Here is a 15,893-nt window from a genome sequence, read left to right as displayed (position 1 = left end):
GATTTGTTACAGCAGTAAAAGCAGGGTAATACAGGATACACATACACTATAACCTCAAAGCGGGCCAAACAGCTTCCCCTCTCCCTTCCATCCTTCCTTCTCACTCTTTTGTGGTATGTTTGCCTGTTCAAAGCTCCCCGGAGGCTATTTTAATCCCATTTCACCTGGATGGTTGTGTCAGGATGGGAGCATGAGGCTTGCTGAGTGACTTGCTCTGGCCCTCGGGCCCTGGGAGCGGCAGAGCCCTTTCCAGGACTGGCCCCGGAGCGTGCCACTCTCGGTGAGGCCGGACTGGCCAACAGCAGCCCTGTGCCAATCCACTCAGAATCCAGGGAAACGCCAGCGTCTCTGCCAGCCAAGAAACCGGCCTGACACTGAGGCCATTGTTACAGCCGGGCAAACAGCCTGAGGTCAAGGAAGAGGGAAGCTTGGCAATTACTCAGGGCTCTCCAAGAAGACGCGGCCTCACAGCAGGGGCTCAGGATACTTGAAAAGGCTCCAGCCACTCCCTGTGATTGTACCATGGCCGCAGGCAGCCAGGGAAGACCACTGACATTTACAGACGTTACCCTGACTGCCCTCTGTTATGTCACACTATCCGCACTTTTTAAAAATATATTTTTTATTGATTTTTTACAGAGGAAGGGAGAGGGATAGAGAGTTAGAAACATCGATGAGAGAGAAACATTGATCAGCTGCCTCCTGCACACCTACTGGGGATGTGCCCACAACCAAGGTACATGCCCTTGACCAGAATTGAACCTGGGACCTTTCAGTCCGCAGGCGACGCTCTATCCACTGAGCCTGACCAGTTAGGGCACTATCCGCATTTTATACGCTATTTAGCATCACCCGAATATTTAGGGAAATTTTTTCTCCCTACCTTCGCTTTATGTGATTGGATGGTATCACTGACCTGGAGCCTGGGCGAGGGGGTGGGGTTCTAATGAAATCAAATCAGTATTGAGAACAGGTGTGTGAATGTCTGAGGAAGATCAGAGTATGTGTTCAGGTGATTATGGGGCTGATGGGATTGGATGGCTACCCAGACCTCCGAAGCAACATTAAGGAGTATCGCTGCGTAGGTAAACCCAACAGCTCCTTGCGAGGTCAGTCAAAAGGGTCCAATGCTTCCGAAACCCTTTAATTATTATCGTTATTCCTGGTACGTAAACAAATGTCAGGGGGACACGTGGCAATGCCTTGGATTTATGCAAAGTACAAAGTAACTGCGGAGAATGATTATTCACAGGACTCTTCAGATCAGGGAAGGCTGGGAGCCTCCTGCTGTGGCTTGGATCGAATATGGGTCTTGGAATATTCCTGGAGTCTGGGGAAATAAAGTTAAGTAACAGTCCAGCATGTGGGTCTAATGGAGGTGGTGAATCACAAGTGGAAACTGAGAAGCAGGTCAACAGCTTGCGGACCCACTGGGACAATCAGCCCCAGAGGCCACGGTCCAGGCCTCTGAGGAACAGTGAGTGTCAGCTGCTCACTCAGACCAGACCTGCTCCACAGCCTGAGGACTGCACTTATTTTAATATATATATATATTTATTTAATATATATTTATTTATTTTTATTGATTTCAGAGAGGAAGGGTGAGGGAGATAGAAACATCAATGATGACAGAGAATCATTGATCGGCTGCCTTCTGCACGCCCCCTACTGGGGATGGAGCCAACAGAATCAAAACGTGACTTCCTGGTTCATAGGTTGGTGCTCAAACACTGAGCCATACCAGTGGGGCAAGGGCTGCACTTACGATAGAAAAATGGGAATACCTACTTTACAAATATGGGCCCATTCTGCTCTACTGCTGGTTTTTACTTTTTAATGCAGATAATTTTGCATACATTACAGGGGGCTACTTCACCCATTAGTATTCCACTGCTTGTACCATCAGTTAGGTGCTAAGTCTCTAGTTAAAGACTTTTAAGTGGTTTTTAGGTGTGTGGTTTTTGTTTGCTTGTTTGTTTTTCATTTTAAGCAGCCAAAAAAAGTCTTTTTCCTTTGTATATGTACCTGTTTAGTTCTTTAGAATAAATTCCTGGAGTTGGAATTTGGAATTTCTGGGTAAAATGGCTTAAAAACACATTACCAAATTCCCTCTGCAAGAAAAGTATGAGTTTGTTGTCATACCAACAATGCCCATATGCTTACACTCTGCCAACACTGAATGTTATCGATCTTTCTAAAGTTTGCCAAACTGAGAATCAAAACAACTCATTGCTGTTTTCTCTTACATTTTAATTAGATTCAATGCTTTGGGGTTTACATTTAAATAAAGGTTTATTTCTATAACATCATTACAATAGTTATAATAACTTGCAATAATTAGAAATAAGCATTTCTTGATGTCTCTGAGGCAAAAAGTACCTAATAACAAAATAATATCTGTAAATTCATAACAAAACTAAATCAAAATCCACCCCTTACCACATTCTAACATATTTCACTAGGATTAAATACAGTATGTCTTTTATCACATGAAACAGACATTAAAAAAATATAGTAACCGTTTGTGAAGAGAAGTGGCAAACAGCGTTTCTCAGGAGAGCCTAAGACTAAGAATATTCATCATTGTGGAATGACTTATAAGCTAATCTGCATCAAGGCAAAATAATAAGTAGATTTCTCTGAGGTCCTGTGTCGGTACAATTTCGTGTTTGGTGAGTCACATAATGAGGAGAGGGAATCAGTAATTAGGAAAAGAAACCCCTTATGGGCTATGGCTTCATGATCGGAGTCCGGAGGAGAAACCCTGGGAAAACAAACACAAACGAGGTACAAGCCAAGTTTCCATCTCAAGTATTGACACGAACTCCTTCACTAAGAAAGGAACACAATGGCAGCTGGGAATGGGAAGTTGGTTGTTATATTTCTAGACGCTGCAGCCACAGCTTTAGGACAAGAACCATTTCTGATGGCAGAGGTAAGAACAGAGCTAAACCCACACTTACAATCTGCAGTTACTGTAGAAGCAAAGAGTCGTGGTCAAAGTGAACTCCCATTCTCACAGGAAGGTAGAACAACCCCCAAAGGCCGATGTGGCATTCTTAAATAAGGCTCTACGTTTTAAAGACATTCCTTTGCCTAACATGGAGAAAGAAAAAAATAGAATTTTATAATTTAGTCAGAAAAAGTCGTACAAGATATATGCTTTATGTCCACGGGTTTCTGAAATCATTCAAATTTACCCCCACAATATAATATTTACGATTAAACCAACCAAATTGCCACAATGATTGCTCTCAAAAGATAATAACAGATTATAAGGTCTAGTGCAGTGGTCGGCAAACCGCGGCTCGCGAGCCACATGCGGCTCTTTGGCCCCTTGAGTGTGGCTCTTCCACAAAATACCACATGTGGGTGCGATTGAAACTTCGTGGCCCATGAGCAGAAGTTGGTTTTCGGCCTGGGCGAGTCTATTTTGAAGAAGTGGTGTTAGAACACTCAAGGGGCCAAAGAGCCGCATGTGGCTCGCGAGCCGCGGTTTGCCGACCACTGGTCTAGTAGATTGTAAAATATAATAGAATGCAGTCAGTTGGTTTTAACAACAACAAAAAACACTACAGCAAGCATATCAAACTCGCGGTCGGTGGGCCGCATCCCTTGTCATGCGGCCCACCGACCACGAGTTTGACATGCTTGCACTACAGAGCTTGAACCATGATAACAATTTACAGAACTGTTTAACTTAATGAGAAAAACCTGCTGGATCAGTAAGGCATTGCTGCATCATTTCTCAGAGAGGAAGGCACACAGTCACTAGCAAGAAAAATCACAAAATGTGTAAGCAAATACCAAGACAGCAGATGGTGCACATGTGCAAACAAAAGCGGTGCCTCTGGGGCCCTGGCTTTTATATCAAAGTAACATGACACGCTGCAGATGTAAAACTCACAGCAACCCAATTCCCTTCTCTAATACAGGCTGGCCATTTTTAACAGATGACCAATCTAGAAGAAAAAAAGGAAAAATCAAATTTTCTAAAACAGTTTTATTTTCAGAAAAGCTGTTTTGTCTCTCAGTATTGGGCAGATATTTTAAAAAACTGTTTAACTGGTATAATATTTTAGAGGAGTGTATAAAGAAATTGTTTTAAAACTATGACACATCCAGGAGTTCACATTCAAAATGACATTACTGGTAAGTTCTTTTTTGTGCGTGAATTCAAATTCTATATTATGAGCCAAGTAGCAATACTTTGTTCATGTTAATTCTTAGCAAATATTTTGTTAAATTTAGTTAGGTTTTTCAAAACAGTTAAAGCCCTAACACATGAGATTTTTGGGCAAAGATACTGACATAATAATACTTCAGGAAGATGTTACTATAACCGACATATTGCAATAATTTCCTAAAGTGATTTCTGAGACAACTAGGGGCCCAGTGCACAAATTCGTGCACCTTGAAAGGAACTGTGGGCCTCGAGGCTGCGGTGGGCACAGGGGTGGGTCTCGGCCCATCCTCCGCGCCCCTGACTGCCCCCTCCTGCCATGGCCCCTGGTCCCGTCTGCCGGCAGCCCTGCTCCTGCCGCCACCACTCCCATGCGCTGATAGCACCAGCCCCGCTCACACCCACTGCTGGCACCAGCCCCACTCGCTCTGCGCCATCAGCAGGTGCAAGCGGAGCCGGTGCCGTCAGTGGATGCGAGTGGCGGCTGCTGCCCTGATCGCCCCTCAGGAGCAGGGGGAGGTGGAGAAGCCCTCAGGGGTGACTGGTGCTGGCAGCCACCACTCGCACCCGCTGACGGTGCTGAGCGATGGGGACTGGCGCCCAGCGCCGGCAGTGGGTGCGAGCGGTGGCTCTAGCACTGGCAGCAGGTGCAAGCCAGTGCCAGCAATGGTGCCAGCAGCGGGTGCGAGTGCCGGGTGGGACCGCGGCGCACGGGAGCAAAGAATTTTCAGTAACCACCAGAGGCTCGTCCCGATGACAGCGACTGGTGCCCTGCCTTGGTCTGGCACCCCCGCTCACCTGCCATGTTCCGCGCGCACCCCCTGGTAGTCAGCACACATCATAGCGACCGGTTGTTCAGTTGTTCCACCATTCGGTCTATTTGCATATTAGGGTTTTATATATATAGATAACCTAGATCTAATCTTGGTTACTGCCTTTTATGAATGTCATAATAATTTCAGCACAACTGCACTGGTGCTGATCCTGCCAGTAACCACAACTCACCAAAGCACTTGGCAATTCCACTCCCGTTGGGGTCCACACAGATGGGCAGAAGGAAGTGTTAGCATTCACTATACTAGTACATCTTACTCACGGTCTCATTAACTTTGGCCTTTTCACTGTTTCAGTATCTCAGGAAAAAGAGGATCCAAACATCATGCTAATCTTCCACAAACTATTCACCCTAAAATTTGAACTATTTTTCATCAGGAAATCAACTACCTTAAAACTCTACTTCCAGAAAACTTAACTGGATGTTAATCTAATCAAGCTATTAGTAAAGTCAGATACACAGAAGAAACAATAAAAATAGAAATGGAATAAATGGAACTCTAATACTGCATGAAACTGTTACAGAGAAAAAAACAGAATTACAACAAACATATCATTTTAAAAAATTGTACATGCCTCCTGAGCAAGAGGATTCAGGAATTATAGTAATTAATATAAGTACCTAATATGTTTTCTAAAATTCCCTTTAATGTTGGATATCCTTAATTATCATTGTCCGAACCATTTGTTTCTCTGAGGCGCTGCATGGTTACCTCAGACATCAATACGAATTCCGTGTTTTGAAGACATCACCTGTCTTGTCCCTGTTAAATACATGACCATGGAACAGATGTGAGGTAAAGATGCTGTGCTTACGACATAAAGCCAGGGTGGCAAGGGAGGAGTTTTTCCAAATGGGCACAGCCACAGGCCGTGGCGAAGGCCGTCTCGGATATGGTGTGAGGTCCAGGATATGAAGACCATCCAGGGAAGGAAGCACCAGGAGTCTTTGAGCTTGAAGAGGTGCATGGTACACTTGAGGGTCAGAACCACGGCGGGTATCACCGTAGAGCAGTGAAGGAAGGGTCTTCGTGGAAGAGTCAAAGCAGCCTGTGGGGAGGGCGGGGAAGCAATGCCTCTATCATTTCCTTCTTGGCAAACAACATTTTATACATGCTTCTTAATACTCTAGAATATTTTCCTGCCTGGACAGGGTGGCACAGTGGGTGAGTGTCCACCTATGAACCAGGATGTCACCAGTTTGATTCCCGGTCAGGGTACATGCCCAGGTTGTGGGCTCAATCCCCAGTAGGGGGCGTGCAGGAGGCAGCCGATCAATGATGCTTCTCTCTCATAGACATTTCTCTCTATCCCTCTCCCTTCATCTCTCTCTAAAAATCAATAAAACCCATATTAAATCCTAAATGTATAAAGTTTGTGTAATTTTGGAGTTTTAAAGAATTGTCTGGGTCCTCTAAGAGTGTTGCAAAAAAAAAATAATCTCACAACCAAATAAAATGTTCTTCAATTAATAAAGGCACAAGAGGGGAATAGTTTTGTAGTAATCACTTTATATTAGCTTTGAATACTTTCAGAATTTATTTACAACATTTAGAAATATTATATTATTTTAATAAGTATTCTAAAGTTGAATTAAATGAACTTCAGTAAAATCTCTAAACCATTGCAAAAGAAAGGTAACAAATGAAAAATTCAGACTCAACCCCTGAATGAGCCGAGTTAAGTCTTTGTTCCCACGCAGTCTATAGGCTCATTTGCAACTAGATAAAACTGCCTAAATCTGAATCAACCACACATCCTCAAAAACATTACAGAACAGGATAAATAAAACCTCATTCAGCACACACAGTAGTCAGAGAATGCTCAAACTTCAACTACTCTAAAGTATTAAATACCAAATCATGAGCTCTCTCTCTCATACTCCCACCACGAGCCAGGAAAGACTGATTGAAGAAAGATGAGAACAGGAGACTGATCTAAAATGGTCACTACAGCTCTAACTGGTTTGGCTCAGTGGATAGAGCATCGGCCTGTGGACTGAAGGGTCCCAGATTCGATTCTAGTCAAGGGCATGTACCTTGGTTGCAGGCTCAATCCCTGGCCCTGGTGGGGGCATGTGCAGGAGGCAACCAATCAATGTGTCTCTCTCACGTTGATGATTCTGTCCCTCCCCCTCCCTTCCACTCTCTCTAAAAATCAATGGGAAAATATCTTCAGGTGAGGATTAACAACAACAAAAACAAAATAATAAAATTACCACTACAAAGAGAAAGCACAACCTACGTACGAGAATACTGAAAAGGGTCCCGTTGGTCCGAGCACTGACCACAGAGAAAGGATTGAAAAGTGTGCATGATTCGAGGCTTGGAAAGGCACTGGTTCTGGGGATGAAGATGGTGACAAGAAAGGGAGAGGTACCCATCAGAGATTGGGGGTGGGGGTGGGGAGGAGGGAGAAAATAGCAAAGAAAAATATTTAAGTATCTATAAAAAAAATTAGAGGGCACAATCCTCCCCCACATTAAAAAATAAAGTCATCCATTAAAGAGACTGCACCTTGTCACACTGCTAAACCAGACTCCCTGGAAACTGGGAACCATGTAACCCCTGCTTAAAACAGTATTCTTTAACCCTGTCCTACCGACGGAATAGCACAGAGTTTACTCTACATTCCCCTTCCCCTCCACGTTTTTGGTTATTTTATTTCTAATCTGTCAGAACACATAACTTTTCTGCATGATTATTCGATTTTTGTCTCCATCTTCGTTTGTAAGCTCTCCACGCCAGAATATCATGCTCCCCAACAGCAGGGGCCGAGGAGGCCTCTGGTAGTCGCTGCTTAGGCTCCGTGTGTGCAGAGCAGGATCCCTCTGCACATCCTGGGAAGTCTGTTTACACTAACAGATGCTGAAGAAGAAATGGGAGATTTCTGCTGCTTGGCTGATTTCTAAAATATCAATGCAGACTTTTTACTCATAGAAAAACAATGACTAATGAAAGAAGAAGAGGACATAATCGTGAAATTATAGAAGTAAAAATAGATCACTTAAAAATAGAAGTAAAAATAGATACCAAAAATGAGTCTCATAAATATTTATTCTGTTCTGATATTTATTTACTGATGATCATATACAATCTTATGGTGAATGTGAAAGCATTTTAATACTTCACTCAAAAAGAAGGTTCAATAAGGGGGCTGGGTGATAAAAAAGGTGAAGGGATTAAAAATATATATGTATATATAAATAACACATGGACACAGACAGCAGGATGGTGCTAGCCAGAGGGACAGGAGTGGGGGGATGGGGAAGAGGGCAAAGGCAGGAAAATGGGGATGGCAAGAGGCTTTGCTTTGGGTGACAGGCGCACGAGGCAGTGTGCAGATGACGCTTTGTTGAGTTGTATAGTTGAAACCTGTATGGTTTTGTCACGCCAATAAACTCAATAAAATGTAAGTGTATTACTTAAAACAAAAAGGATCAATATCAGCACGATGCTATACTTTACGGGCACGATCTCATTTAATTCTACTAACAATCCCATGAGTCAGGGGTTATTTTATAAAGAGGAAATGGAGACTTACGAGGCTAAGTAACTTCCCCATGTTGTGGATTTGGTGGCAGAGCTGGGGTTGATACTAGGTCTGCCTCACCCTCTGGCTTGTATTCTTAACGCCACGGCTTCTAAATGAACCAAAGAATAAATACAGCATATGGCCCAAATAGCTTAACCCTTTGCACTTGCTTGCTTTTTTCTCGATTCCTTTATTCTAATGCTAACCGTGTCGAGTCACACTCGACATCCGAGTGCAAAAGGTTAAAACTTACAATAAAGTAGTTAAATTCTCGATGAATGCATTTATGAACCATACTTTTCATAATGCTTCATAGCTTATCCCAATCTCTAACCATTATTGTTAACTATTTGCTAAGGTGTGTCATTTAACATGCTCATTTAATCCTCACAACAACCCTTTGAGGTAATTAACGTTATAATCCGCATTTTACAGATGGGGAAATTGCGATTTAGAGAAGTAAAGGTGTGCTAACATTACATCCTAGGATTCAAACTCAGGTCTTCTGACCCCAATCTTGTGCTGCCTCCGCTTACAGCAAAAAAGTTAAAACTAGTCTTTAACCGGGGATTACTGATTCCGTACTGGTTAAGTCTCTAAACAAGTAAGACAACCTCTGAGAAATCCCTCGTACAGTACTTGACACAGAACAGGAAGAAGCAATCAGTTATCCTTTGCTCGACAAATACCTGCGGAACACTTAGGAGGTAAGCCAGGAACTGTTCTAAGCCAGGGGGAGCCAAGCAAAGTCCTTCCTCTATGAGCTTATATTTCTTTCCTTGACGTTTACAGATCATAAACATGTAAAAGTAGGCGAATCTGTTGACACTGAGAAAATATTATCTGAACTGCTAGTTTAAGCTTAGTTCATTTGCAAGACTAATAGTCACTGTCTGGCTAAACCCCCGACGCCTTAGTGAAATGCCTCCATTTCTCCACAAGGGACTGTGCCCTAATCAGCCCGTGGAAATGCACACCTTTGGCCCCGAGAGGGACTCAGGGAATGAATCCATTAAAGTCATTCCCCAGGGGTGGAATCACCTTTGTTTTGTTTGTTTTTTAAATAGTTTACTGAGTTTTAGAGAAAGAGGAAGGGAGAAGAGAGAAACATCGTTGTGAGAGCGCAGCTGCTTCCTGCATGCCCCCCAACGGAGATTCTGGAATCATCTGAAAGCCACTCAACTGCTATGGAGCAGCGGTAAACCAGCGGTCGCCCACCTTGCGGACCTCACGGACCACTAGTGGTCCGCAGACCACCGGCTGGCGACTGCTGCGAGCATGCAGATCTGCATGCTGAACGATAAGACATGAAGAATATGGGGGAAATGTAAGTATGGTCGAAGACAGAACACACTAACACAGAAAGAGATGGAGCAGCCCTGAGAATGACCCCACGGTCTGTGCACACCGTCAAGAAGTAAGTAGTGGTCAAAAAAGTTGGATTAATGGGCTTTCTTTTTTTTTTTTTTTTTAATATATTTTATTGATTTTCCACAGAGAGGAAGAGAGAGGGATAGAGAGTCAGAAACATCAATGAGAGAGAAACATCAACCAGCTGCCTCCTGCACACCCCCCACTGGGGATGTGCCCGCAACCAAGGTACATGCCCTTGACCGGAATCGAACCTGGGATCCTTGAGTCCACAGGCCGACGCTCTATCCACTGAGCCAAACCGGCCTCAGCTAATGGGCTTTCTTATTTTACAATTTTTAATCCTCACCAGAGGATATGTTTTTATTGATTTTTTAGAGAGGAAGGGAGGGAGAGAGAAAGGAAGGAGGAGAAAGAGAGAGAGGGAGAAAGAAACATTGATCAGTTGCCTCCTGTACATGCCTGGACTGGGGATTGAACCTGCAACATAGGTATGTGTCCTGACCAGGAATCAAACCTGCCACATTTTGGTGTACAGGATGACACTAACGAACTGAACCACTCGGCCAGGGCTGGGCTTTCTTATTTTAAAACAAGGTCAGTCTTTTCTAGTTCTAACTAAAACGATGCTGCAAAGTTGGATATAATGGTGCTAACAAAATCAAAGGAAAATTAAACAGATATGCCTCTTACCTTTAAAGATAGGGACCTAGCTTGTAAAAAGTGGTCTACGTCAATAACAGAGGCTAAAAATCCAGCTAGAAAGATTTCTCTCAAGTCAGTCTTCTTCTTGATTCCAATGACTATTGCCCAGGACCACATGCCAATCACACCATGCACTGCATTATCGGAGAGGGCGCGAAGCCAGGCATTTTGCTGAATTATGGAAAACTGCAGAAGTCTGTCAGCTACGAGGCAGAATATCCCCAGACCGAGGCTGGAGAGAAGAGACTGAGTGCTACAAGACTGGAGTAAAGCCTGGGTCTTCTCGGTCTCGGAGGCCATCACAAACAACGTGTCCGTGCACATGAAAAGCCATCAGGAAATGAGCCACTTATCCTTGTTGGCATTCCCAGTCACCCTGAAATAGAAAGGAGACAAACACACAAATGCATATTATGGGCTGCCATACAATATCTAAACAAAACATCATCAGCAATAATTTTATAAATAGAAAACCAAGTTGTAAAAACTGGTATTTCTTTTTTTAAATTACTGTAATTTTATTTTTTTCTAACTTTATTGAGATATAATCAATCTAGTACACGGTGTAAGTTTAAGGCGTACAATTGTAATGATTTAATATACATAATGTGAAGTGACTACCACAGTAAGGTTAGTTAACACATCCATCAGCTCACATAGTCGACTTTTCTTATGTGTGGTGAGAGCATTAAAGGTTACATTATATATAATAAGCTATGTGGCCCAAAGATGATAGTTTTGTAGGAAAAGCAGGTTAGATGGTAATGTGTAGCATGGGAAATTTAAGGAAGCCCACTGACTGTAATGTATTACTTTGAGGTCATCTATCTCTCAGAAATGTTTACTGTCCGGTAGTGGGCATCCATTGTCTATGTACACAGCAACTACCTTCCATACTTTTTCTGATAATAGCCCCTTCCTTTGGGCAAAACTGCTCATCACGATATTTTACTGCCAAAAATAACAGCAGACTTTCATGTAAAAGGAACAAAATGAAAACAAGAAAGAGATCATGAAGATGAAAATCCTGATTGCCCAACTAAAAGGTTAACAGAAGCAATGCATATTAAATGAATGCTTCAAAAACCACAAGTGAATACGAATATTTTCAAAGAATTTTCCCAAAGCTTGAGTTGGGTATTGAAAGAAAAAGAAATTTAAAAAATAAAGAGAAAACACTTTAAGAGTATTTAAGCCCCCCCGCCCAAGGTTATCTGCAAAAGAGAATGTGATTAACATCAACAATACCAAAATATTGTGGGGTACAGAGTTCTGAGAGAAAAAGGATCATTACTGTAGGATTCTAAACATAACTAAATTATGGGAATTATGTCACAATCATGAATTTTAAGAGTTTTCCCTTAGAAATTATAACACCTAGGTACAATTTCTGGGGAAAAAAGAATTGAGGAACAGGACTTCTAAATCTCTAGGGAGAGGGGAGAAGGAAAAAGAAAACTCGATTAATACAACAAAACAGAAAAGGGAAAAAAGCAAACAAGAAAATGTTACCACCCCCATCAAAGAAAAGCAATTGGAGCCAAACATATCAAACACAAATACCACAATAAATGTGAATGTCTTAAATTTCTCTAGTAAGAGACAGAGTGAGCCCTGGCCAGGTAGCTCGGTTGGTTAGAGTATTGTCCCAATATGCCAAGGTTGTTGGTTGGATCCTGGGTCAGGGCACATACAAGAAGCAACCAATGAATGTACCAGTCAATGGAACAACAAATATATATATATATATATATATATATATATATATATATATATATTTTCTTTCTCCTTTCCTCTCTCTGAAATCGATTAAAAAGGGGGGAGGGGTAGATGGAGACAAAAGGAACTATCTTCTACTATCTTCTGTTTTAAGCCTCTGAGTTTTGGAGTAATTCATTATGCAGCAGTAGGTAACAAAAAGTTGCTATTTTTAAAAAGGTATGGTGGTCCCAGAAACAGACAATTCTGACATCTATTCCTCTCCAACTATTGGTGCAGATATTTATTTATTTTTAATTAATTTATTTTTTTTTTGGTGCAGATATTTAGATTCTCAGTATGAGATAGATAAATTTAATAAGTGTACTTCCTCTTATTTATTGTCTCTGACCAGGACACCTAAGTGACCCATTTTTATTCTTACCCCTTTCTAATTCCTGCTCCTCCCCCTACAAATAAAATGGATTCCAGGAGCCTCCTAAACTGTAAAAGAGCCTTCTGTTTATTTTACATGCTCAACTGGGGGGGGGGGGGGGGGGGAGAGGGGAGGGCAGGTTCCTTAAGAGTAGTAATTACAATTTTCTTTTAAACCTGTCATGCATAAAATCTAATGTGCTGAGGTGCTTAATAAATATTTCATTATTACATTAATAAAAGGGATAAGCAGGTCAGCAATCCTCAGCCTACAACTAAAGATATTAATTGGATAGGACTTCTCTGCCATAACAGCCAGTTTCCACATCACACATTTCTCTCTCTGACCTGCAGGAGCCAAACTGCCCATTACGGTAAAATGCCATCAATTATGGGGCCTTCAAAGTATATATCGCAGTCATCTTCCCTTCCCTTAACTCCACAAACACTTAATTAGCAGTTACTTTAATTATACACTGTTATGTACTGTCAATAACTTCTTAGACATATTTCTGCCAAAACAAATCAGAGCTAATAAAACAAAAAACCAAAAAAGAAAACAAATCAGAGCTAATAAAACAAAAAACCAAAAAAGAAAACAAATCAGAGCTAACAGATTCCCAATGTAAATATCATCTACTTCACCCCCTTCTTCTCCCCAATCACATTTACAAAAGCCCCAAGTAAAAGCACAACCTAAAATGGGAAAACTGTCTTTATTATGCTTCACAAATAAGTCCTCTCCACCGAACTGGAGTTGCTGCGAAGCTTATATTTCTTTAATGCGACAACACCCAAAAGAGACTCATTTGCAAAGCAAGGAAACACAAAGGGTGCTCACTTGCACGGAAACTTTCACAGCCCGCATATAAAATGTTTGGAGCCTATGACCATGACGAATAAAACATACAATTCCCTATTTCAACTTGATTCCCAAAGTCATCCTTCCATCAGGTGGGTGCGATGCGGTAACTGCTAACATGTGGATTGAGAACTAGGGCAGGAAGCCGCGGCGTCTGCAGGGAAGGGGCATTGTCACGCTCGTCGCCTCCACGCCTCCAAGGACCCGGGGGCGTCGGGGGCTCTGCCGCCAGTAACGAGGGCAATGGGCAGCTCTATCAGACCCGGGGACCCCCAGCCCCCCGCCCGGGGCCAGGGAAACGCCAGGGGCGCGGAGCCGAGGCCAGGGATGGGCTCCTGGGGGACCTAGAAGGGGCGGCGAAGCCGGAGGGCGCTCCGCGCGGGTCCCGGCCCCGGCCGCCGGCCACCCCGCTGGCTCTCGGGTCCGCGCGCCGGCCGCACCCGCTCGCCCTCCCCATGTGGGACCTGGACCGTCCAGACTTCAGGCTCAGGTGGTCCCCGCCTCGGGCCTCCCACCGGAGGACGAAGTTTCGCAGCGTCCCTCGCAACCCCCTCCCACCGGTCTCTCGCTGCAGCGCAGCCGCACCCACCCTGGGCTCTCGCGGCGGAAGCCGCCGTATCCATGGAAGCCCCGCCCCTCCCCCCCCCCCCCCCCGCTTCGCCCGGACCATAGAGACGCCGCCGCGGCCAGAGCGGCTCCTGCCCACGCGCCGCCGAGAGCACGCCGGGATGCGGCGCCAATCCGAGCCAGCTGGAGCCGCTGTTCGAATGCGCTCTGGTGGAGGGACTGGGGACCTCGAGTTCTGGCCCGTCCTGTCCCCCCAGGAGACCTGTAGGACGACGGGGTGAGAAGTGACCAGTGCCTGTCGGTTCCTTCTGTCGAACCTGGATTCGTTTCCGGTTTAGCCGGCGCCGTGCCGCGGACCTGAGTGGCGGCCGGGAGGCCGGGCCGCGGAATGAACCGCACCGACGCGGAACGCGCAAGCCTGGTGCCCGGACACGGGAGCCAGCGGCCGCGAGGACCCCGAACGGGGAGAAGTATCCCTCACGTCCTGCGATGGCCCTGGAGGGACCCGGCCGCCCTGCCGCTCCTCCGCGGCGCTTCACCGCCCCCTGGGGATGTCTGGATAATGACTCTTCGCCGCTCTGCTGCTCTTCCCTGTGGACGGCGTGGCCGAATGCTCCTTTGGAAAAGGGACTGCCACTGGGTTAGCTTGACCCTAGTTAACGAGGCCCACAAGATGCCCGTCTGCTTGCCTCCAAGTGCTCTCTCTCAGCACCAAGAACGCACAGGGAGACATTTGGCTCTAGGAAGTACTGGCCCGAACAAAGAGGTTCAAAGAGGAACATTTCTTTCTCCTCCTTACCTCATTTCTCAAAACTGTTGTCAGATGGAAAGCAAGGGCAGCAGGGGGATTATACTCATGCTAGAGGCCCGGTGCATGAAATTCGTGCACTGGGGGGGGTGTTGTCCCTCAGCCCAACCTGCACCCTCTCCAATCTGGGACCCCTTGGGGGATGTCTGACTGCTGGTTTAGGCCTGATAAACTGGCAGTCAGACATCCCTCTCACAATCTGGGTCTGCTGGCTCCCAACCGCTCACCTGCCTGCCTGATCATCTCCTAACCACTCCCCTGCCACAGTGATCCACGCCTAACTGCTCCCCTGCCAGCCCGATCACCCCCAACTGCCCTCCCTTGCCAGCCCAATTGTCCCCAACTGCCCTCCCTTGCCGGCCCAATCGCCCCCAACCACCCTCCCCTGCTGGCCTGGTCGCCCCCAGCTGCCCTCCCCTGCCAGACCAGTTGCCCCCAACTGCCCTCCCTTGCCGGCCCAGTCACCCTTAACTACCCTCCCCTGCCGGCCATCTTGTGTGAGGGTGTGACAGTCAATTTGCATATTACCTCTTTATTATATAGGATCGTTGAAAGGGACCATAGAATCTTCAATCTTGAGCAAATTCATAGGCCTCCCACAGAATCTTAAAGCATGGCTCAGTATCTCAGTTATAGAACTGTCCTTGGCTCGTCACATTGTTGGTTCTTAGCTAAAGGTTAAAGAGTCAACTAAGAAGGAAAATTACACATTTTATCCACACAGCATAAAAGCTAATTGAAAATATCACCAAACACATTAACCACAACATTGAGTGCTTTGAGTCATGGTGACAAGTTTTTTGTCTGAATACAGTACCAATTTAGCATGGTGCATTTCTTACTGTAGTCTAGGCCAGTGGTTGGCAAACTGCGGCTCGTGAGCCGCAGTTTGCCGC

The 15,893-nt window shown here is 44.8% G+C and overlaps 1 protein-coding gene across 7 annotated transcripts; it reads right to left on the bottom strand.

Annotated features, from left to right (window-relative positions):
* Positions 1-2,233: 2,233 nt before the first annotated feature.
* Positions 2,234-14,927, bottom strand: TMEM267 (transmembrane protein 267). Of its 7 annotated transcripts, none has more exons than XR_013814515.1 (4): positions 13,602-14,185; positions 10,616-11,003; positions 5,640-6,067; positions 2,234-3,096 (listed from the first exon to the last, which is right to left on the bottom strand). XR_013814515.1 is itself a non-coding variant. In XM_079790522.1 (4 exons), exons 2-4 carry the CDS (start codon positions 10,949-10,951, stop codon positions 3,079-3,081), a joined length of 588 nt encoding a protein of 195 aa, XP_079646648.1. In that variant the 5' UTR covers positions 10,952-11,003; positions 13,602-14,185; the 3' UTR covers positions 2,234-3,078. The 7 variants fall into 7 exon arrangements, 6 of the variants coding, with proteins under 6 accessions (XP_079646648.1, XP_079646644.1, XP_079646647.1 ...); XM_079790522.1 differs by having other exon boundaries at positions 5,834-6,067; XM_079790518.1 differs by having other exon boundaries at positions 2,234-6,067; positions 13,602-13,776; positions 14,087-14,179.
* Positions 14,928-15,893: the final 966 nt, after the last annotated feature.

The sequence above is a fragment of the Cnephaeus nilssonii genome, assembly GCF_951640355.1.
Source record: "Cnephaeus nilssonii genome assembly, chromosome: 2".
In the NCBI taxonomy this organism is placed as follows: domain Eukaryota; kingdom Metazoa; phylum Chordata; class Mammalia; order Chiroptera; family Vespertilionidae; genus Cnephaeus; species Cnephaeus nilssonii.
This window is presented reverse-complemented; position numbering and strand designations above follow the sequence as displayed.

Excerpts from the sequence above, each read along its gene's own strand:
- TMEM267 (XM_079790521.1), bottom strand. The coding sequence starts at position 10,951 with ATGTGCACGGACACGTTGTTTGTGATGGCCTCCGAGACCGAGAAGACC. Across the intron at positions 6,068-10,615 it reads CTAGGTCCCTATCTTTAAAG|GCTGCTTTGACTCTTCCACG; the intron begins GTAAGAGGCATA and ends CCCTCCCCACAG.